At 55.1% G+C, this 23347-nt stretch overlaps 1 protein-coding gene across 5 annotated transcripts in view; it reads right to left on the minus strand.

Annotated features, from left to right (window-relative positions):
* The window catches only part of KIF21B (kinesin family member 21B), a 54187-nt gene extending 31297 nt beyond the window's left edge, over window positions 1-22890 (minus strand). For all 5 annotated transcript variants that reach the window (XM_032288682.1, XM_032288680.1, XM_032288681.1 and 2 more), the window contains exons 1-9: window positions 22553-22890; window positions 8499-8721; window positions 8001-8183; window positions 4591-4740; window positions 4354-4488; window positions 3804-3971; window positions 3369-3484; window positions 2458-2653; window positions 1079-1268 (exon numbers count right to left, since the gene is read on the minus strand). In XM_032288682.1, the coding sequence (XP_032144573.1) occupies window positions 1079-1268; window positions 2458-2653; window positions 3369-3484; window positions 3804-3971; window positions 4354-4488; window positions 4591-4740; window positions 8001-8183; window positions 8499-8721; window positions 22553-22593 (1402 nt within the window). In that variant the 5' untranslated portion in view covers window positions 22594-22890. The remainder of the gene's footprint in view (window positions 1-1078; window positions 1269-2457; window positions 2654-3368; window positions 3485-3803; window positions 3972-4353; window positions 4489-4590; window positions 4741-8000; window positions 8184-8498; window positions 8722-22552) is intronic.
* Between the last annotated feature and the right edge of the window lie 457 nt (window positions 22891-23347).

Consider the following 23347-nt stretch of genomic DNA (forward strand, 5'->3'; position numbering starts at 1 on the left):
TCCATCTCAAAAAAAAAAAAAAAAAAAAAAAGAAGAAGAAAGATAAATAGCAAGGGCCTTCACCTCTGGACTACTGCTCTTATATCTGTGCCTGTAATAGGGTAGCTCATGTGAGCCTTTTCCAAAAAGGAATCTATATCAAAAAATACTTTGCACAGAGGTATACAAGCACTGTCGGCAACAGCAGGAAACTGCAAACAACCTGAATGCCCATCACTAGAAGCCTGTGATAATAAATTTATTCATCATTATCACATATGGGACACCACGGCAGAAGATGAAGAGAAGTCGGTTTTGTTGTTTGTTTTTTTAATTTTAATTTTTTGGTTAGAGCCAAGGTCTGGCTCTGTCACCCAGGCTAGTGTCACAGCTGACTACAGCCTCGACCTCCTGAGCTCAGGCAATCCTTCTATCTCAGGCTCCCAAGTAATAGGAACTACAGACATGTGCCATCACACCTGGCTGATCTTTGTATTTTTTTGCAGAGACTAGGTGTCCCTGTGTTGCCCAGGCTGGTCTCAAACTCCTGGGCTCAAGCAATTCTCCTGCCTTGGCCTTGCAAGTTGCTGGGGTTACAGGCGTGAACCCAAAGTAGGTTTACTATGGAAAGATTTCTAAAACAGAATGCTAAATGTAAAAGGAAAGTCTTGGAGCAATATATATAATCTCATACATAGAAAAAGTAGTCTATATAGTACGCACATTAAGAATATATATGAATACATATTCATACTTGAAACAAATACTGAGAACGGTGTGGGAAAATACACACCAAGCTGCTCACGGAGGTTCCTTCTGAGAACTAGAGCGGGCCTGGGGTGGAGGGTTCAGGGAGAGGCAATTTTAACCTTTCACTTCATTTAGTGATGGATTGTTTGCATGTTGAACAAGCAGGAAGTGTTCATGTATTACTTGTGCCATACAAAGATGTTTTAAAATCAAGTGAAAAAAATGCATGAATGAGCTGAACTGTGAATTGACTGGCTGGCTTAGCCCACCCGATGCTCTAGGGTGGGTGTGGGGAGAGGGGGTCCTAGCTCGTTGGTGCTCTGAGCTGCCCTGGCACACCCCAACTCACCGGCCTTGGCCAGCAACAGGTTGGCCTCCTGGCTCATGAGCTGGGTGACGCGGTTGTTGATGGCGTCAATGGCCTCCTGCATGGCTTTCACCCGGAGCCGCAGAGCCCCATTCTCCTTCTGCAGCATGGCATTCTCCCGGAACAGGTCACTGTAGCCCTCGGCACCATCCTCCCCGATCACTCGCTTGCCCTGGGAGCAGGGGTGACGGAGAGCGGTCAGGCAGCAGAGCTCGCAGGCGGGGGAAGGGGCTGACGACGCCCGTCCCTCTGCCAGCGCCCTGGCCTTCCCCTGGAGATGGCAGCACCACCATTCTCCCCTGCCACAGGTTTCCTAAAACACAGCTCCTGGCCCCCAGTGCTCAAAAACCTTACACAGTTCTCCTTGACAATAAACAGTCCAACTTTTGTAAGCAGCCACCCAAGGCCTCTCACGATCTTACTTGATCTACCTTTCCACGGTGTACTTTCATGTATCTCCATAAACACTAGTCCAAGGGTCAAAACCCTCTCTGCAGGCAGCTGGCACAAATGAGTCAGGCTGGGTGCGAGACAATAGGGAGTGGTAGAGACTGGAGCTCAGAGTCCCAGACTCAGTATACAAGGCGCAGCAGCCCCTATGCCACTCCAGCCAACTCAGTACCAGAAGTAGTTCCAGCAAATCTGAAACTCTCTGACTTTCAGAAAGGTTGACAACTAAGTTGTCTTCTTTTAAAACAAGTGCAAGCCAAACCAAAACTCATCTATGTGCCAGATTCAGGCCATGGACTACCAGCTGGTGACTTCTGCCTTAGTCACATGGAATTAGACACGCCCCCAAAGGACCCATTTTCTCCCACTCTGTTTCTCTGTGCATGGCTTGTCCCTTACCTAGAATGCCTGTCCCATCTCATTTTGTTGTTATCTCATTCATTCTGCAAAATCCATATAAAAGGTCCCTTTTTCCGTGAGGCCCTCCCCGACCGTCCAAGCAGATAAGGCCAACTCTCTCCTCTGCAGCACACTGAAATACTCCTGCGGTCCCTTCTACCAACGATTCTGTGCCAGTCTAGCAGTCTCATCTGTTCCCACACAACACGTTCAGCAGACATGAAAACTCCCTGGAGAGTGTCTTCCGTGTCCAATAAGATCCATGCAACAAAAGCCGGGGAGCCCTTCTTCCTCCAACTTAATATTCTAAAATCCTGAGGGCTCAGACTGTGCGTGATTCACCTGGGTGAGTCCCTAATAGTGAGCATCATGTCTGGCACACAACCGATGCTCAAGAGTCACGTCCAAAGTGGATGGTGGGTGACAGGGAGGTGAGAGTCAGGGTGAAGCTGGGGGAGAGGGCACACTAGCTCCAAGGAGGAGTGCTGGGCAATGCCCAGGAGCATGCTCACCGCCTTATACTCCATCAGCTCCATCTGCAGCCGGGCAATCTCAGCCCGCAGTGCACTGATCTGCTGGCTGGTCTTGTCCTGGTTCACTACCACCTTATTCTTGATGTTGCGGGCCCGATTGGCATATTTGAGTGTGTTGAGGGTCTCCATGAAGTCTCGGTCTGAGGGGCTCACACAGGCGATCATGATGGTCTGGCTGGGGGTGCAGAAAGGCTGGTGTGAGGGTGAGGGACCCAGCCAGTCTCCAGAGCATTGCCTCAGAGCAGAGGTCCTGCTCCCATCCCATTCCCCCACTGCCTTAATGCCCAAAGGACCTGGGCATTCAGGAGGACAGACCCTGGGATGTGGGCATCTGGACCACCTGGCTGGGAGTTTCCACGGCAACAGCAGGTAACCACAGCAAAGGCAGCTACCAAGGCTAAGGATGCAGTGATACTCAATTGCCAGAGTCCTTTGCTTGGTGATGAGGATGAGCCACAGCCCTGCATTTTCCTTTTATTCTTTTCTTTTTTATTATTTTTTTAAGACAGGGTTTCACCATGTTGGCCAGGCTGGTCTTGAACTCCTAACCTCAGGTGATCTATCCTCCTCGGCCTCCTAAAGTGCTGAGATTACAGGCGAGAGCCACCACGCCCGGCCAGCTCTGCATTTTCTAGCATTTCCCATCTATCGTCTCATCTGGGCCACAGGGCTTTCCTTAGGAACATCTCCCCCTATTTTACTGATAAGGAAACTGCATCTGACCATAGCTGTCTAAAGGTCATGAAGCACCTCAAGGTTCCTACCTCCCAAACCTGCAGCCTAGGATGGGGCGGCCTCCTCCTCCGGGCAGGCATGTACACCCACACACCAGTATCTTCCAGGAATCTCCCTGCCTCCCCATCCCCTTCCTGGGTGTTGTCACCAGATACCTGTTGCCCCCCAGCGAGTCCTGGAGGAGCCGAGTGAGCTTGGAGTCCCTGTAGGGAACGTGCACCACCTTCTTGCTCTGGTCCCCTAAGGCGCTGATCACATTGCCCAAGGCCAGCTGCGGGAGACAGACCCTGGCACTCAAGAGTCACCCAGGGAGTGGAGGGAGGAAGGGAGGGACAAGACAATCCCCAAGTCATCTGTACTGCCTCTCTGGCCCCAGCAGCTCTCTTGCTCTCTGGGTGGGTTTACAGGCAGATGGATACGCTGGTGAAATCGGGAAGTTGGGGGCAGGGGTGAGGTCTGGGAGTGAAGGGCTAACCGGCAAGATGTCCAAGGAGGACTCAGCAGGCATGGGATCGCGGGGCCTTGGAGGGGTCTGAGACTGAGCTGTGTGAGTGGTGGGTGCTGGGGCTGATGACCCGCCATGTGCCTACCAGGCCACAGTTGATGGAGATGCCCTCCTTGGCCCGCTCGCCGGTGGCCCCTGTCCGCTTCAGCCGCTCTGAGCCGGCCAGGTCCACAAAGTGAAACTTAGCGGTGAGTGTCTCATACTCACTGGAGGGAGGGGTACCATCAGGAAGCCCGGTCACCGCCTCATTCACCTGCAGCAGAAGTCAGTTCTGACTCACCCAGCCCTCGCCCACCTCGCTGGCTTCCCTGCTCACAGTACTGCCGACTGGGAGAGGCAGGGCAGACGGCCGAATGTGTTACACTGTCCTCCACACATGCGCAGCGTCTGACAGTGTGCACAGTACTTGCACAAGCCTGATTTCCATTTAATCCTCACAATACCACGATAGAGAGATCATTAACCCATTTTACAAATAGGGCAGTTGAGGCTCAAGAAAAATACATAAAAATCAACAAATGGCAGAGGCTAGCCTCAATCTTGTTTGCTGTCTCTGGATCTGTGGCTCCTCATTGTGCCCTTCCTGGGATGCCCCTATAGCAAGCTGGCTCCCGGACCCCCCGCAGGCTCCTCACCAGGTCGGGCTGGGTGCACACGCGCATCTGGCACAGGTGGATGGTGAAGATGGCGTGGGAGCGTGAGCTCTGTACGTTCATCTGGGTGCTCGCTGTGGTGCGCGACAGGGCCCCCTGCTTCAGGCACTGGATCAGCTGGAAACGGAGGCAGAATTGAGGGCTCGGGACTACCGTGGTGCCAGCCCCTGCCCTTTTGGGATGCCCCGGGCCTGTTCCAGACCTCCAGCAGATGCTCACCTCCTCCTGGGAGTGGATGAGGCGAGAGGTGACGCCGGTGGTATAGATGCCACCGTTCGCGTCCTCGTGGATCTTGATGTTGGACCTGCGGTGGCGGGCGTCAGGGTCACGGGTGCTGTCAAACAGGTCAAGGATCTCCTCATTGTAGAGCTGTGAGGAAGGAAACAGCTGAATGCATATGGCATGCAGTGGGGCCCCAGGTGGCTGCCACATGCCTGTAAACCATCTCTGTTTTATAGATGTGCAAACTGAGGCTCTGGGTCCCCTCTGGGTTCTGAATCCCACGGCCTTTCTGAAGGATAGGGGCAGGAGGCAGCTGGGACCTGAGGCTGCACACTGCTCCTGACTCCCCAAGGAACCAGCAGCCAGCAGCTCGGTCCCAGCAGGGGCTAAGGACAGACGGAGGACAAAGGGATGGGGCTCTAAGATGCAGGAGACGAGGAAGAGGTGGCCACAGTTTGAGCAGATCCTGTTGTATTCCTGGAGTGGGAAAGAGCGGGTGGGGATGTGACTCCAGGTGAGGGAGAGCAGAGACAGAGCTCAGTGGAGACCAGGGGAGCTGTGCCCTGACCCTGCGGTCTCTGAGGTGACAACAAGCTCTTGAGGGGAGGAACATGCCTGTGTGCCTTGCCCTATGCTAGGCAGCAGGTGGGCATGGAGAGCACGCCACCGGCGTCCTGGAGAGGGCTGGTGAGACCATCGTGGTGAGGGGGCCTGGCCTGGAGCAGTCACCCCATTTCAGACGGTCTCAGCCAAGAAAACTCCTGTGTTTGGAACTGCTGGCAGGGCAAGTGTCACCTGCTGAAATCTGGGATGCTCAGCAGGTAGGGAGTGAGGGCTGGGGAGTGGAATAGGGATGGGGCAGACAGGGCAGCAGCCAAGAAAATGCTGTGGGGCTCGGGGGAGGCTGCAGCTCTTGGACATCCAAGCTTTGACAGCCCTGAAGAGACTGAAATATCCCACATGAATGGGAAGGAGGAGATGGAAAGGATGGTGCAGATGGGGGCCCACAGTGTCTGACTGTCTGTCTGTCTGTCTGTGTTGGGGCAGACACACTGCATCACTTGTGGTTCACCGTATGGAACTGATTTTCCAGGAACCTGCTCTCTGGGGCTTCTCCACAGCAACAGGATAGGGGAGGGACGAAAACAAAGAGATGTGAGAGAGACGCTTATTGAGACACACAAGCAGCAGGACACAGACATGGACATGAACACAGACACACACGTACACACACACATAGACACAGACGCGCACACAGAGACATAGACACACGTGCACAGACACAGACACACACACACACACAGACACACACACAGACACAGATGCGCACACACAGAGACACAGACACACATGCACAGACACAGACATGAACACAGACACACAGACACAGATGCGCACACAGAGACACAGACACACATGCACAGACACGGACACACACAGACACAAACGCGCACACACAGAGACACATAGACACACATGCACAGACACGGACATGAACACAGACACACACACACACACACAGACACAGACGCACACACACAGAGACACATGCACAGACACGGACATGAACACAGACACACATAGACACACACACAGACACAGATGCGCAGACACAGAGCCACAGACACACATGCACAGACATGGACACACACACATAGACACACAGACACAGACACGGATATACACACACACACAGACACACAGATACACAGACACAGACACAAACATGAATATACACACACAGACACATAGATACACAGACACAAATGCACACACACAGAGACACATACACACATGCACAGACACAGACACACACACACACATAGACACAGACACAAATGCACACACACAGACACATAGACACACGCAGACACGGACACACACACACAGACACATAGACACACAGACACAAAAGCACACACACAGACACATAGACACAAAAGCACACACACAGAGACACATAGACACACATGCACAGACACAAACACACACACACACACATAGACAGACACAAACGCACACACAGAGACACACAAACACACATACACAGACATGCACACACAGACATATAGACACATATACACAGATACACACGTACACAGATGTGCACACAAACATGCACACACAGAGACACATAGACACCCACACGTGCACACAGACACAGACACACATAAACAGACATGCACACACAGAGACATATGACATATACACAGACACACATACACAGATGTGCACACACAGAAACAGACGCAAAGACAGAGACACATAGACACACACACACAGAGACACGTAGACACACAGATTGGCACACACAGAGACACAGACACACATACACAGACACACACACAAAGACTTGCACACACAGACACACAGATACACATACATAGACACAGACACGCAGAGACATATAGACACATCCACACAATGAGCACACACAGAGACACAGAGTTACACAGAGAGACACATAGACACAGACACAGAGGCACACACAGAGACACAGAGACACACATACACAGACACACACACACAGACGCACAAGACACAGAGACACACAGACATACAGACATAGACACACAGACAACCTACACGCACAGATAGGAGCACAGTCACACACCACATAGTCAGTTCATTTATTAGAAGCGAAAGTCCAGAGGAACTAAGAAAACCTCCAAATTCTAAAATGCAGGGTACCCTAGAGGGCAAGCCACCACCTGTGTGCCCAGGAGGGGAAGTTGTATTGTAATAGGCAGAGGCTGGGGTTGGGGAAGGCCTGGAGAGGGCCAAGGCCACATGCTTCCCTCAGAGGGCAACCTGGATACAATCAGAGCTCCGGGGTTTATGGGTAGGCGCCCTTACTGGGTGGGGATCAAGATGAGACCCCCTGCTTCCCACTAAAAGCCCCTCCCCAGCTGCCAGTCTGGGCCTGACATTGTCCCAGAGACAGGAAGAGTGGGTGCACAGAAAGACCTTTCCTGGAGGACCTTCCTGCCTGGGGTCAGAGAAGACTCAGGGGGCAGGAAGCACCTGAGCCAGAGGGGCAGGATAGGCTGCCCTGAGGCTAAGGGGGGACACAGAGAAGGCCAGTATCACCCCATTTTGCAGATGAGGCTCAGTGTGGTAAAATGACTAGCTCAAGGTCACAAGGGTAATCAGTGTCAGAGCTGAAACCAGTCAGGTGTGAAGGGATCAAACAGGTCATCAACTCAAGCTCCATCTGACGCAGGAACCCCTTTTAAGTGTCCCACCAAGTAGTCCTCCACCCTTGCTTGGATTCTTTCAGTAGCAGGGAACTCATCACCTGGAGATGCCTCCATGATTCCCTGGGCTCATTCCACTGCACTGGAGGAAGGCCCAGCTTCCATGGTCCCCCAAGCCTCCCACCTGTCCGCCCTATGAGGCCATAGTACCTCCAGAAACTGGGCGCTGACTTTGAACTCAGGTCCAGCCACACCCTGCTCCTGCGCCCGACGCTTGCGCTCGGCAATGCCCCCAAAGAGGTGTGCGATGGCCCTCGGGATGATGCCCTGCTCCTCCTCCGTTGTTGCCATGTCGAAGCCAGTACCCATGGTGTACGTCTTCCCGGCCCCCGTCTGCATTGGCAAAGATAGGGGAGTGTAACTCCACACCCTTTGGGGGCACCAGCAAACCCTGGGCCTGGGCCAAATCCCCTTAGCTCATCCACCTCCCAGCCTGGTTCCCCGGCTGCTTTCTTGGTCCTGCAGCCACGCTCTGGGGAAGTCTCTGACTGACAGCCCTCCCTCTGCTAACCAGCGGTGCAGCAGCATCCTTAGACAACAGACAAAACCCTGAAGCTGTGTCTCAGCTGCTGTGAAGGTGGGGCCTTCTCATTGGATGCAGGGAGACCAAGGCTGGGGCAGCCATAGGTGGGTGTGAAGATGGCTTACCTGCCCATAGGCCAGCACCGTGGCATTATAGCCCTCAAAGCAGCCCTCGACGAGCTTGCTCACACAGGTGGAATAGATCTGTTCTTGCCAGGTGTCCAGGTCGAAGACAAAGTCATAGGTGAAAGCCTTGTCCTTCCCCAGCAGGACCTGGGGCTCTCCTGGGGTAACGGATGTACAGATGTGGCAGCCCTCAATCTTCTCCTTTGACAGCTGGGGCCGGATCCTGTCCAGGATGGAGAGAGCCCTGGGTCAGGCAGCTGGAAGGGGGCTCCCGCAGGTCCCTGTCTCACACTGATTGCCAAGCTGCCACTACCCCCGTGAGCCAGAGGAAAAGGAGGGATGCTTATGTGCCCCTAGAGGACATGGGCAACTTCTTTTTCCCCTGAGATGGAATCTTGCTCTGTTGCCCAGGTTGGAGTACCTTGGCGCCATCTCAGCTCACTACAACCTCCGCCTCCTGGGTTCAAGCAATTCTCCTGCCTCAGCCTCCTGGGTAGCTGGGATTACAGATACACACCACCACACCCAGCTAATTTTAGTATTTTTAGTAGAGATGGGGTTTCACCATGTTGGCCAGGCTGGTCTCAAACTCCTGACCTTGTGATCCATCCACCTTGACCTCCCAAAGTGCTGGGATTACAGGCGTGAGCCACCATACCCAGCCAACTTTTGTAATACAATAGTAATAACAATATCAACATCATCAAAACAGCAGTTGTTAACATTTATTGAGCACTCAGCATATATCAGATCTATGTTCAAAGTACTTTCCATAAATTAATTCATGTGTGCTTCACTATAAACCTGTGAGGTGCCTATTATTTGCCTAATTTTACAGACGAGAAAACTGAAGCTGAGAGAGTTTAAATGACTTGCCCAAGGGTATATTATGGAAAGTGATGGTGCCATATCCAGGTCTGTGTGACACAAACGCACACACTCCCGATTGGATCGGAAGCCCTAGAAATCAGCATCTCGCCAGGGGAGAGAAGACAGCTTGCCCACTGCTGGGGAGGCAAAGCGCAGGGCCAGGGTGGGGAAGAGAAGGAACTGGATGCTCCCACAGCTCTGGGCCACATTCCCAGAGCCAGGACTAAGCTCTAGAGGGGGCCAGAGCCTCTGCCAATGCCTACGGGGGCTGCATGCAGGAGGCTAAGAGCTCCCCTCCCTGATGCCAGACCAGGAGCTCCCTTCCCTGATGCCAGACCAGGAGCTCCCCTCCCTGATGCCAGACCAGGAGCTCCCTTCCCTGATGCCAGACCAGGAGCTCCCCTCCCTGATGCCAGACCAGGAGCTCCCCTCCCTGATGCCAGACCAGGAGCCCCCTTCCCTGATGCCAGACCAGGAGCTCCCCTCCCTGATGCCAGACCAGGAGCCCCCTTCCCAGATGCCAGGGCCTGGTGGACATTCTCAGGCCCCAGCTCTTCTTCCTTTCTAGGAGTGGAGGGGCCAGACCACGCACAACTAGGGCTGACCAGGTCAAGTCCCAGGTTCCCTTGCGAAGGGCAAGGGCCTCTAGAAAGGACACCAGGCCGCCCAGGGTGTGCTCCCAAGCCAGATCCTGGCAGGCTTCCCTGTAAAGAGGAAGAAAAGCGGCACCAGGACTGAGTGAGGAACCCGCCATAGACAGAACTATCTCTATCCAGCCACCCCTTCCTCTCTCTCCCAAGCAGCCATCACTATGACAAGGTTCCCATGGCAACCAAGAAGGAGTCAGCAAGCATGCGTGTGCAGGGATTGGCAGAAAGCACCGCCCCCACCCCAACCCCCTAAAGTAAAAGGGGATGGGGGTTAGGCTCTCATGCCCATGGGCTCACACAAGCCAGCCCATCAGCAGGCACTCACAATGAGCTGCTTGTCAGGCCTCCTCTCCCCAAGCCAACACTTACCAAGAGAAGAAAGGATGCCAGGGGCCAGGCCAGCACCCATCCTGGGCCCAGACGTGCCTAGCGACAGAGTCTAGGGCCTCCAAGTCGCCGTCCTGTCTCTGTCCCCAGCTGCCCCAGCTCCCAAGGCCCATTCAGAGCTGTAGGCTGGGGAAGGTGCTCACCTGAGCCTGCTGCCTACATTTCCACTGCAAGGGAATAAAGGAGACTGGGGAGGCGGGGAAAGCCTGGCAGGGATGGATTGGGGGTGAGCTACACCAGGCCCAGTGCCGACCCACAGACAGGGGTCTGGGCCTTCTTCAGAAGTGTTTCCGAGGTGTGGACAGACCCTCACAGGTCAGTGGCTCTCCTCTAAAAGGAATGGAAGCCCAAAAGAAGTCACCACATTTATCCAGCTGTCTGGCCCAGGCTGGAAGGGAAGTCCCGCTTCTCCATTTTCCACCTGAATTGCCTTCTGCCTGGGAAGAGAATGGCTGATTCTTGCTCATCCTTCTGGACCTCCAGACCAGAAACCTGAGGCTCCAGTAAGAGCTCAGGGTCAGCAAGGCTCTACTTCTACCACTACTGCTAATGATGGCAGTGAACATACACTGAGTACTCACTCTGTGCCAGGCAGCATCTAAACACTGCTATGGATTCACTTTTGGTCCTCAAGACACTGGGAGGTGAGGACTAGACCCTCATGTATGAATGAGGAAGCTGAGATGGCACACAGCCAGAGTCACAGGTCACAGTCAGGAGCAGAGCCAGGGCTTGAACCTGTGCAGTCTGCATACATTGCCCTTTCAATGGTCTTACGCTACCCTGTCTCCAAGGACCAGGGCTCAGAGTGCCAGGGGGAAAAAACATCTTACATATGCAGGGAGAGAGAGTAGGAACAATCTTGGAAGGAGGGGTGTGGCATTGCACACAGGTACTAAAGAGGAATCTGGCTCTCAGACCTGGCTCTGCCCCTGGGCTCCTGGGATCCAAGACTAAGCACTTCCTCCCAGGGCACCCAGGCATTCCTAGGTAAACCAACGGCCTGGCGTGGGCAGCCTCTGAGGACCCTCCAGCTCTGCTGGCTAGCACCAGCTCCTGAAGACGGCCTCCCTACCACGTGGCTGCCTGCAGTGGGATTTCTGGATTCAGTTCAAATACCATTTAATTACTGTAGGCAGATGGCAATGCTGGCGATTGGAGGAAATCAAATCACCATCCCTGGAGACAGTGGAGCAGGGGAGGAGGGGGGCAACAGCCCTGCTTGTCAGAGCCCTTCAATGAGGGGAGCAGCTTCTGCTTCAGCAATCAGCCCCTGGACCACCTGGGGAGCCTGCCCGCCAGGATCAAGAGAGTGGGCAGAACAACAGTCTGGGAGAGAGGATGTAGGGAGGAGATCCCAGAGTTTTAGGGTCCAGGAGTTGTGGGGTCAGCTGGGCACTCACTCTGGGACCCTTTGTTGACCCAACACATTCTGTGGTCAGAAAGAGACATTCAGCCCAATACTGATGTACACTTAGCACCAGACTGCTTTGTCGGGGTGCAGGTGAGCATGCGTGAGCAGTGTCACCCAGAGAAACAGATATTGTCTGGGAGACAGGGGGCATGGACCCTGGATGAGTCACCAATTCCCAAAGCAACTCACCTGGAAGAGGGAGAGAGTGTTGGACAGAATGAGTAAGTGGAAATGGAGGCAAAGGAGAACTAAGCTGCCAGGGATGCTCTCCATGTGCTCATGCTGGGTCAGGCACTGTCCACAGATCACCTCGTTTAAGTGATGCTATGACCTAGGGATTTTAATCCCCATTCTCCAGCAAGGAAGGTTGAGGCTTGAAGTGGTTAAGCCACACACACAGTAAATACAGTGAAGCTGGGCATCGACCCCGACCTGGCTATGAATGCCCCTCCACTCCTCTGGCTGCTTTCTGTCAGAAAATTTACTTATTTATTTATTATTTTTGTTTTTGAGACAAAGTCTCACTCTGTTGCCCCAGGGTGGAATACAGTGGCACAACCATGGCCTTGGCCTCCTGGGCTCAGGTGATTCTCCCACCTCAGACTCCAAAGTGCTGGGATTATAGGTATGAGCTCCCATGCCCAGCTGAAAACTCTTAATCCTAAAATTGCTAAATAAACTTCATCCCACACCACCTGCATCAGAGCCAGGAAGGTTCTCCAGAAGGATCCCCGAATATCTGTTTACATATGTGCAGGGCTGGGCACCAGGCTTGCCCTGCCTTTGAGGGCTCACAGTCCCTGGTGGCAGACACTGTTTCAGTCATCCTGGGCTTACTCTTCACCACACCCTGCCTGGTGGCAAATTCAAACTGACACCCCACAGGTAGGAGACAAGAGGGCTGGGAGACAAGCGACCAGGGTCCTTGTCAGCTCTGCCTTGGCTCTTTAGTGGTTCACGAGCCTACTTCCTCTTAGGCTATCTAGAAGGTCTTTTTCCACTTTCGACTTTCTAAGAACTCCATCACCCACCCCGCAGCAGCCTCTTCTCCTGGCCCCACCCTTGGTGAGGTCTCCTCTTTGGGCTGCCCTCAAAGTGGCAGTGGCCCACTTGACCCCAGATAAGCGGAAGGAAGAAGCAGGGTGGCAAGGATGGGCACCACTAACAGTCCTTTTCCTCCCTGGGGGCATGGGAGGGGGATCAGGGATCTCTAGGGTTTGCAGAGACAGGGTCTCGCTATATTGCCCAGGCTTGTCTCAAACCCTTGCGCTTCAGTGATCCTCCTGCCTCAGCTTTGAGAAGTGCCGGGATTACAGGCATGAGCCCCCGCATGTGGCCTGCAGGGACTTCCAGCTAAAGCACAGGCCCTAGAGGCTGTGGACCAGAGCCAGGACCAGGGTGAGGCCAGGGAGGCATTCACCCTCAGTTCAAAATTTAAGGAGGCAAGGAAAAAATTCAGTAATCAAGATAAATTACAACTTAGTGTAATATCTTAAAAATCAAATTAGCAAATTGTGGCCCACGACAGACCAGCTGCCGGTTTCTGCCAGTAAAGTTTTGTGGCCCAAACATCCAGTGTCATTTCTACCCAGGGTACCCGGGGCATCTCAGCCCAGGCCCCACCCCTCCAATCTTCCTTCCATCCCTTCTCGAGGCTCTGCCGGGAGGGAGGACCGGCTGGACAGCCCCACTCAGAAAGGCCCCCGAAATCTCCCAGAACAGAGCCGGGCCTATTTGCCACTTGGCAACCCGGAGGCTGAGCAGCGGGTAGAGCGGGCGCGGGCGCGGGGAGAAAGGGCCTGGAGCTTTTCAGAGGCAGGATCTGGCTCAGGCAGGGAGGCTGCCGAGCTTCCTCTGTTCACAATTGAGCAGGAGCGGGTGTGATGTGGGAAGCCGTCCCCCACCCCCGGAGAAACGCGCACGCGGAGGCCAGGGACGTGCAGGCGGCTGGGGAGCCCCCATCCTCGCAGGCTGACCCCCACCCCCTGCCCCCGACCCGCTGGGTGCCCGCGGTGGCAGCGGGACAAAGGCTGCAAGCCCGGGGCGCAGAGCTGCGGGAAGAGCTGAGCTCAGCGGATCCTCGGCTCTTAGGGGAGCCAGGGGGACGCGGCGGAAGGGGAGGGCAGAGGAGACAGGGAGGAGGTAGCCCCGGGGTCTGCTGAGAGATTGCCAAGGAGAGAAAACTGCAAAGGGTACCGACCGGACACATCCGGCCACGTGCCGGGAGCCCCGCACCCTAACCCGTGGCTTAGGAGGGGAAGGAAGGCGCTAGCCCGCTCTCATCCCCAGCCTCGTCCTTAGTGACATCACACAAAGCCCGCCAATCAGCCCTCCCAGGAGCTCTGCCCAGTGACCTTGGGCTCCTAGGGGTTGGCTCAGCTTCTTAGGTGAAGTCAGTCCCACCCAATCAGCTGGCTAGGGTCCCTCCCTCGCTTCCTAACTCACCTGCCCCCAAATCTTTACACTGAGGTCCCCAGTGGTGCAGTCCCAGGCTCTTTCCACTTGAAAGGTCTGTCTTCTCACTGATGAGAGGTCACAGGCTACCATACTAAAACAGCTAACCAGAATCCAAGAAATTCTTACAACTATGGTGCAAGATCTGTGATTCCTGATGCCTTTTCCTTGCCAGTAATGGTAACACCGTCACACTTGCCTGACTGACTTCCTCAGTTGGTAACCACCAACACATCTACAGAGCCAGGACTGCCTCTCATAGACACTATCTAGGATGCTTTGCACGTGTTAGGCTATTACATTCTATCATTTTAGTTCTAAGGTGGGTATTTTTGCTGTTAATTTACAAATGAGGGCTCAGAGAGAAACTGGTTAACTCAGCTCAAGGTCACATAGCTGATATGCAAAAAGGTTTTCATCTTTCTTACCATCAGCCCTGAAGATTCAATCCAGAGGCGATCTGGTGAGAGCTGGGATGCTTGCAGCTGCCACTTGTGTGTCATTTGGTCTTCAGGGACTTTTAGGCTGGCAGACACCGTCTTCCCTACCTCAAAGGCTTTGAGAAGAACCAGAGACCCGGACTAGAATCACCCTTCAGATGGCCAAAATGACTAGTCCCTTCAGAAAAAGCCCCAAAAGCCCCAGAGGGCTAAAAGCCTATCTGCTCTTTTCTCCTTTAAGAAAGGCATTAGGGACTAATGCCTTTCTGGAGTCTTGAAAAGGAGCCCTAGAAGCTGGTGAGATAGCCCAGGGAGGGACTGCAAAGTCAGGAAGCTCATCGCCCTGTCTCTGGGTGTGCAGCACCCAAGCCTAAGGGGAAAAGCAATGTCTGTCCTGATTCCATGACCTCTGCTTGCGCCCAGCCTCCAGTTGGCATGCCTGGCTCCAGCCCGGGCAGTGGGGCAGAGCAGAGCCAAGCTGCTGTATCCTCCGTGGCGGATGTGTGAGTATAGGGAGGGGACACAGAGAGAAGCCCGGTGATGGCTAGTCTGCCTGGCACACAGGGGTCACTTAGCCATGCGGTGACCTCCAGACACCAGCGCTTCCTCATCAGTGACAGGGCAAGATCAAAAGGGAAATCAGCTGTAGCAGGAGAGACTTAGATAAGCTAGCAAAAAGAACTTCCTGCCTGCAAAGATGATTAAGCCTGGGAGAGGAGAGCCTGGAGGGGTCTGTGGAGTCTTCCTCCTCAGAAATCATTGAGATCCCTCTTGCCTTGTTCTACGTGTTCTTCACCACCTAGGACTTGTCTGATGAGGACACACATTACTTAATGCTTTTTCAGAGCCTATGTGCCAAACCCCTTTATGTACATGAACACATGTCATGTGTTAAGACAACCCTCTGAAGCCAGGGATATGTGCCCCGTGTCACCGAGGCTCAGCAGGTGAAATTTAACAAGCTCAAAGTCACACAATTTGTAATGGTGGAGATGAAATCCGAACCAAACCTGCCTGTGCCCAGTCCTGAAGCATTCACCAAGCAGCTCTGCACCAGGGCGGGAAAGAGGTCGGCTTGGAGAAAAATGATCCTTTCAGAGACTCTCCCGGACTGATCCTGAGACAGCTGCCAGCAGTGCCACGAGCTGTCTGCTGGGAAAGCGTTTTCCCCGTTTCATTCTTAAGAAAGCTGAAGCCTGGAGCAGGGAGAAGTACAGAGTCGGGAACCCAGGAGGCTGCTTCCCTGTCAGAGGAAGGTGGCTCTCCTCTGTGGCAGAAAGAGGACGTCCACACCCCCACTTTAATGAGCATCCTCTCCTCCTCCCCATGGCAGCCCGCCAGCTCTGGGGAAGGCGGCTGGAAGTAAAATCCCTGCTCTCAGGGGAGTCTGGCTCCCAGACACCCGGGGGCTTTTAGCTGACTTCGCCCAGACAAAGCATCTTCCCAGAGAGGCTAGTCTTCTATAAAACGAGGTGGCAAGATCCAATCTGGGGTGCTTGCCCTTTTAGCTGCAGGGGTAAGGTGGGGGGAGAGCCCAGCAATATTGGGGGCAGAGTCATGAGAGCCCTGCAGCAGCCAGAGGGTCTCCCATTTGTCCCTCTCCTGGTCTCCAGACCATGGAGGCCAGCCCTCCTGAGACTGCCCTCGGGACTCTGAACCCCCAAACAAGAAGGCTTTGTATTGTGGGGCCAAAGGGCATGGGTTTAGGAGGCCTTGGCCGGCATGGTGCAAGGGATCTGTTAACCCTCTCTGCCTGTCCTGGGTGTGATACTCCAGGAAAACCTACAGGAGGCCTTAGGGTGTCAGCTTGGGATGCTTGGAGTTCAGGACTCTGACCCCACCCCCTCCTCTTGAGTGTCCTTGACCTAACTCTTTCAGTTCATCCTAGGGTCTTGGCCACTGGCTTCTCAATAATGCCAAGGGTCAGGCAGGCTAACAGGGGAGGGGTGCCTGGCATGAGGCACCTTGTGAGTCCGATGGTCTATGGCCTTCCAGGGCATCAGGATCTCAGCTGTGCGGAGGAATCAGGCCAGCAAGGAGACTGGGGTGAGCTGTCAGAAGCCAGGGAGCAGGGGTGTGCAGGAAAAATGGAGAGAAGGAGCCAGTCCCTGTCCTGAGTTGGATATATCCCTAGCCTGCCATCAGCCACACAAGCCTGGCTGTCAGCAGAGGCCAGGAACTTCCTGGGCCAGGGTCAGACTCCTCCATCTCTGGGGCCTGGGAAGAGGGGTAAGCCCAGCCTAGGGAAGTGCTGCTCAGCTGTGCTGCAGTACTACGTTCCCTGTCCCACCCCCATCTCGGGGCATCTGGCAGGGGTTTCCCATGACCTCCCCAGAGACAGGAGACGCTGCAGAGTCAGGCTTCGCCCAGAGCCCAGAGCTGTGACGGCATCGGCATCTGCATCTGGTGAGGGGACAGCCAGTGGGGACTGGGCCCTGGGGACGCTCCCCTGCTGAGGAATGCAGAGCAACAGGAGGCTGGCTGGAGAGGGCAGCGAGCCTCTCCCTCCACACTGGCTCTGACCCCCTGCCCACACTGCATATGGCCAGTTCTCCTCGGCGCACCTTAAGTCAGCCTGTGGTTGGACCAGCCCAGCCTTCGTAAAGGACATGGGGCTTCACCTCAGGAAGGCAAAGGGATAGAGGAATAGACACTCGGGCATTTGGGGATAGGATGGCAGCATGACCTCCTTTCCATACCCTAGAGCAGCTGGAGGTGAAAGAGAAAGTCCTCCAGAAACAGGACACTGCAGCCAACACTGTTGCCACCTGCCCTGGGGCTTCACATAGGGATTGAGGGGCGGATCTCTGGGGCCAAGGAAGAGCCAGCGTTCCAGTCCAGCTTCCCGCATGGCAGGGAAGCAACCTCTAATCCCCACCCAGCCCAAGGCCCTCTCAGTGCCCCTCTGGTTGTTCTAATGGGAGGGGCGCAGAAGACACTGCTTTCCTCCTCAATGTTCTCAACACTTTCTAGAGGGTGAAATGAAATATTAGGAAACCCAGCACACGTGGGGGTCTGCCCTTTGGTGTGTGTGAGGTGGGAGGCCAGCAAAAGCCTTGGCTGCCCCCAGGACATCCTTCCTGAGAGAGTGCCACAGTGGAATCCAGGCAGGAAGACGAATGCCAGGGATGGCTGCAGTGATCTAAGAAAGGGAGAATGTGGAGGGGAAGCTCCCCTAACACAAATGATAACAGCATGGATTTAGGAGCCAGGACCACGGTGGTGCCAGGCAGCCCCATGCTGCTAAGCAATCCCATACAGGAGAATCTGGACAGCCTCAGCCTTGCCACACAGCTGCACAGCACCATGTGCCTTCCCACCTTCACTTTCCCATGTTCAATTTCATGGCCACTGTGTATAGTAAAGCATTTGAAGAAACTGAGGCATAGAGACTCCAAGCACACAGCTAATCAGCAGCTGAAGTAGGAGGCAGCTTAGAGTGGCATGAAGAGCACGTGCTCGCAACTGAGAACACCCTGGGTTCCAGTCCAGCCTCCTCCATTTACTGCCTGTGTTTATGCGTCTATACGATGGGAATAACAGCAGTCACCTGGCCAACTGAATGGGATGCTGCAGGCACAGAGGGTTTGGTACATTCTGGTGCTTAGCCACATCCTGGTTCACTCTCCTTTCATCACACTGTGCATTCTGCTGTAAATTAGTAGACTAATCAACAGATCGTAGGTGAATTCAATTTACTAAATAGTTCACTAAAGCTTAAACTACAAAGACATCTCTTAGGCACACTTATATTAGGACCTATTTTTAAAAACACTTGATTTATATTCAGCTCCTCAGGAATCTACTCTTCATTTTGTTCCCTCCAAAGATTTTCATGCCTTCATCTTCCTCCAAGCTGCTGTTCTTCACAAATAAACAAACCAGAACAAAGCAGCTGTTCCCATTTTCCAGTGGGTAAAACTGAGGCCCAGAAAGACAAACAGGGAAGGTGCCCCATGATGTAGCCAGTGGATGAACTGCATCAGCTCCTTTTGCCCCCAGGGTTGTAAAAATAAGCATGCCAGGCATGTATCACCTCTGCCACCTCCCTGCTCCGGGCCTGGGCCCCACCCCACCTCCACTTGGAGGTTTTCAAAAGCTGAGATCCAATCAGGCAGGCAGGCCGGGTGGTGGAGGGGGAGGTTTCCGGGGCCTGTGGTTACTACACTCCACTTCCTTGTGATGACATAAACCCTATTTCTGCAGCAGGAGGCTACCACCAAGATTCTCAGGTCTCCACACAGCCCCCAGGGCCTATAAGGTCCCTCTATGGGCCTCGGTTCCCCAGAGCTGTAAACTGGACACAGGTGGCATTGATTGGCACTGACTGGCTTTGGGACTTGGAAGGTACCCCAAATACCTGCCCCCACCCCCACAGTTTCTTCTGTCGGTTTCAGTCTTTCTCTCTCAAACCACCACTGCTCTTGGTTCAAAATTCAGTCATTGACCAAGATTTCAGAGTAGTCTAGAACTAGGGAAATAACTGCAGCTCGAGAACCCAAATGGGAGAGGGCAGGGGTGCAATCAAACACTGTCCCTTGGATCCCCCAAGCCCCTCCCTATCCGCTACTTAACCCTGTAGTCTCAACAGATGGATGCCGGCCTGGCCAAGGCACCACCAAACTAAAGGAAGGAAGCTTAGAGAAGCCAGGCAGAGATAAGAGGGGAGGGGGCTCGGCAACACGGAGGGCTCCCCTCACCGTGAGGGCTCAGAGCTGGGGACTTGAAAGGGTCTTAAACAAACTCGCCATGTGAGTTGGCTTCCTTCCCCAATTTCAACTTTGCCAACTTGCATTTCTTAACAGCCCTCCCTTTCTCCCCCGATTTGTCAGGCTTGTATTTCTGCAGCCTGGGGCAGGTCAGAGCGCTGCCCCACCTCTCACTAGCCTTTCTGCACGCCTCCTCCCCCAGGTAACGGCCAGTTCTAGTCCAGCTCAGGAAGCTGAGAACTTTACAGTACAAGGGGATTAATGGATGAAGGGATCACAGGGCAGGCTGGAGAGGCTGGCCTGGGAATCCCTTAGTGCAAAGCCGACTAGCCTGGGTTCAGGGACAGATGGGCCCGACTCCATCCAGCTGGGGAGGCCACAAGGTGGGGCCGTGGGGGTCTGCTCACCCGTGGACCTTCTTCCCTTACCCTGAGCCCCAGATCCTGAAAGTTTCCTCTTCTGGCTCTCCAGGAGGCCAGGCCTTCACTGAAGCACTCCACAGCCAGCCAGCTTCCATCTCCTCATCCCAAACAGATTGCAGGAACAAGAGCCCTGGGCCTGGCACTTCTCACCTAATCTAACAGCCTTGGGGCCTCTCTCCTCTATACACACACACACACACACACACACACACACACACACACACCCCAGACCACTTCCTGGCCCTCCTTGTCTGAAGAGCTGGAGTCCAGGCTCACTACAAGTTATTCTCATGGAAATTCAGAAAACACTCCAGTTGGATACAAGAAAGGACTTCCAGAAAGTCAAAAAGACAGCTGAACCTGGCAGGAGGTAGTCAGCCCTGGGGCTGGACCAGGCCCTGGACAAGCCTTGCCTTTCCCATAAATGCTCTACTCTAGTGCAGCCCACCACCCAGTCTTTCAGGTGAGAGAAGTGATTTCTGGGAGTGCTACAGGGGAGGAGGGGTAGAAGAGGATCTAAAAGCAAGGAGAACTCCCCCTACAGCCCGTCACTGGCACCATCTGCTCTCCTTCCCAGTCCGGCCCAGCCCCAGCCCAGTCCTAAGCTCTCTGATTAGAAACTGGGTTCTGTCCAGGCATTGTCTGCCTTCCACGGCCGGCTGCCCATTGAGGTCTGGCGTGTGCCGGGGCTGGGCGCTCATGCTGGGGTGGGAGAAGAGGAGTGGGCGGGGCCCTCATCTTCCCGGAGACCCTGAAAGCCTGATTCTGATGCTCAATCCCCCACCCTCTATCCACATCAGCAGCTCAAAGGCAAGGTGTGGGGCACCCGGACCCCACTTAGGGCAATCTGACTGGGAACCAGAGATGACACACATCCCCCTGAACTGGGTGTGGAGGGCAGGCATGATCCCTTCTCTGTGGAAAGGGGCCCGGGAAGCTTCTGGTGGCAGCAGTGGGAAGAGAACACCAGCTTCTCCTCACTGTGCCAATTCCATGAGGCTCCCCGGGCGGGCGCCCTACATCTTTTCAGCCCCAGTCCAGCCTGGGGACCCTGAACAGAGGTAGGGGGTCTTTGTTTAGCTCTCTCCAGCAAGATGGAGTCTAAAGGAAAGCCCCCTGTGGAAAGGGCACCCAAGCCCCTTCCTTCCCAGCCCTCGTTCACAGTGGGTGGGGGCCAGAGCTTCATTTCCCTTTTATGGTGTTCTCGGACTCTCTCAATCTGCTGCAGATGCCATATTTACATTTCTCACTCCCACCCCCCAGCCATGCACCCCCTCCCTCGACCTCCACAGGATCCTGCTGCAATGTCAGCCCCAGCAGCAGCTTGGCCCCGCCCCAGCCAGCCCACCAGGCACCTGCGGGCTCCTCTTTGTCTCTCTGGCTGCTTAGGGCCAGGAAAGCTGTACTCAAGTGGTTCTTGAGTGCTGCCTGGGGTGTATGGGGGGGGTGCCTCAATCTCCTTCCCTCAACCCCAGCACTGATCAGTGTCAACTCCTCTTTGGGCTGCAGAGGGCTGGCAAGGTGGCCAGGGCGAGGGGCATCTGCCCTGGGGCAGGAAGAGAAAAGCTTTTTCATTGCCATCTCTGACTCTGTCTAGGAGCAACCCCCCAGGACCCCTGGAATCTGGGTCACATATGACCCAAGGGATCTAGAGACCAAGAGACCTACCCTAGACCTGGACAATCCCCTCTGCCCCCATCATACAGAGCTGGAGGAGAGATAGATGTTCTTTCCACATCCCTACCTTGATGAGCAGCCCCGGATTGGCACTCTGCCGCCAATACACCCCTCTCAAAGAGAAAAACCCAAAGCAAAAACTGGGAGAGATGGTGAGGTGTAAAGCGTCTCCGCCCAGCACAAAGAACACAGATGGCTCAATTTCACAGCATTTCCTGCCCCTGCACCTTTGTGTACCCCTCTCAATAGAACCCACCCAGCCATGTCCTCTCCCTGTCTCATTTCTGCCGGCTCAAGTCCCAGAGCTGTTGAGAATGGAACCCCAGATAAGTCTAGGTAACCCTCCCCTGCTCGATTTTATCTGAATGCCCGAGGATGGGCGTCAGCATCACATCCTCCTGCCCTCTCAGAGGGTAGCATCTCAGATACACCTCTTCCCCTTCCCAGCCCCACCTCCTCTTGGGACAGGACTGGCAGGATTCTCCCTGAAAGCCAGTGACTTCCCACAGAAGGCCAAGGCATCATCCCCGCTTTTCCGTTGGTGCCCGCTCCGGATCTTTGTCTGCAGATCTGGCTCCCAGGGCGGGTGTGCTGCCTTTGCTAACTGGACCAAGAGCACAGAACTAGCTGACTCGCGTGGATGAGGGGGAAATTTCCTCCCTCTGGTAGCCCCGTATGAGACAGCAGCCTCGTGGGGAGGCGAAGAGGAAACGCACAGACGCTCTGGCCTGGGCCAGGGCTGGGTGTGAAATACCGGATTTCCTTGTTTATTCGATTTTCTGATCATTAAGGGCTCCCAAGAGGGGCCCAAAATTACCACCCAAACAAAGCCACCTTCTAGTAGTCCGCGGGGTCGCCGCTCCCCTGCGGCGGCCCGGCCAGCGCGCGGCGCCCTGCAGCCGGTCCCACGCCGGCCCCTCCTCCGGGAGTGCGGGCTTCAGCCCGATCGGCGCCCGGCCCCCCGCCCAGAGCCCACGCGAGACAAAGCCCGAGCCCCCTCCGCGCGCCCCCTTCCCCGCCGCGGGTCCTACCTGACGGCCACCTTGACGCAGCAGTCCCCCTGGCCGGCCATGGCCCTTTGGCGCTAGGGTCTGGGCGTGGATCAGAGGCGGGGGTCTGGGGGCCAATGCCCGAGGCAGCGGCTGCGGCTGCGGGAGGCGGGGGCGCGGCTGGCGGCGGCTGCGGCTGGAGGTGACATGCTCGCGGGCGGCAGGCCGGGGGGCTCACCCGCGGCCGGCCTCCCGGGGCTGGGCCCGCGCGCCTCCTCGCGCCATCGGGCGGCGGCGCGGAGCTAGCTGACAGCCGGCGGCGCGACCCGCCGCTCCCTACGGCGCGGCACACGCGCACACACCTCCCACCCGGCCGCCACCTCCCGCCGCAGCGCGAACAAAGGGGGCGGGGGCCGACCCGGCCCCGAGCCCGCCCCGAGCCCGCGCCGGGCCCCGCCCCACCCGGGAGCCGCCAATCGAAGGCCCGAATGAGCAGCGGGGGCGGGACTCGCGCCTTTAAAGGGACCTCTTGGCTCGCGGCCACGGGGTGGCTGGGGGCAGGGGGCGGGTTTGGAGGATGGGGGTGGGGGCGCGGGACGCAGTCCACGTTAGAACCTAAGCTCCTGGAGTAGCAGAACCTCGGCTTCAATGGGACTCTCATTTCATAAATGAGGAAGCTGAGACTCAAAGAGGGGAACTACCCAAGGTGGCAGACTGAGTTCGTGGGGAAGCATGGTAAGAACCCTGGTCTCCCCGGCATCCCACAGCGACTGACGGTTTATAGTTCGAAAGAGCCAGGAAAGCTTCCCTTCTGCATTTATTCCAGTAAATGTGCCA

This window comes from Sapajus apella, unplaced genomic scaffold, assembly GCF_009761245.1.
Source record: "Sapajus apella isolate SASKATOON/1434 unplaced genomic scaffold, GSC_monkey_1.0 scaffold22, whole genome shotgun sequence".
NCBI lineage: Eukaryota > Metazoa > Chordata > Mammalia > Primates > Cebidae > Sapajus > Sapajus apella.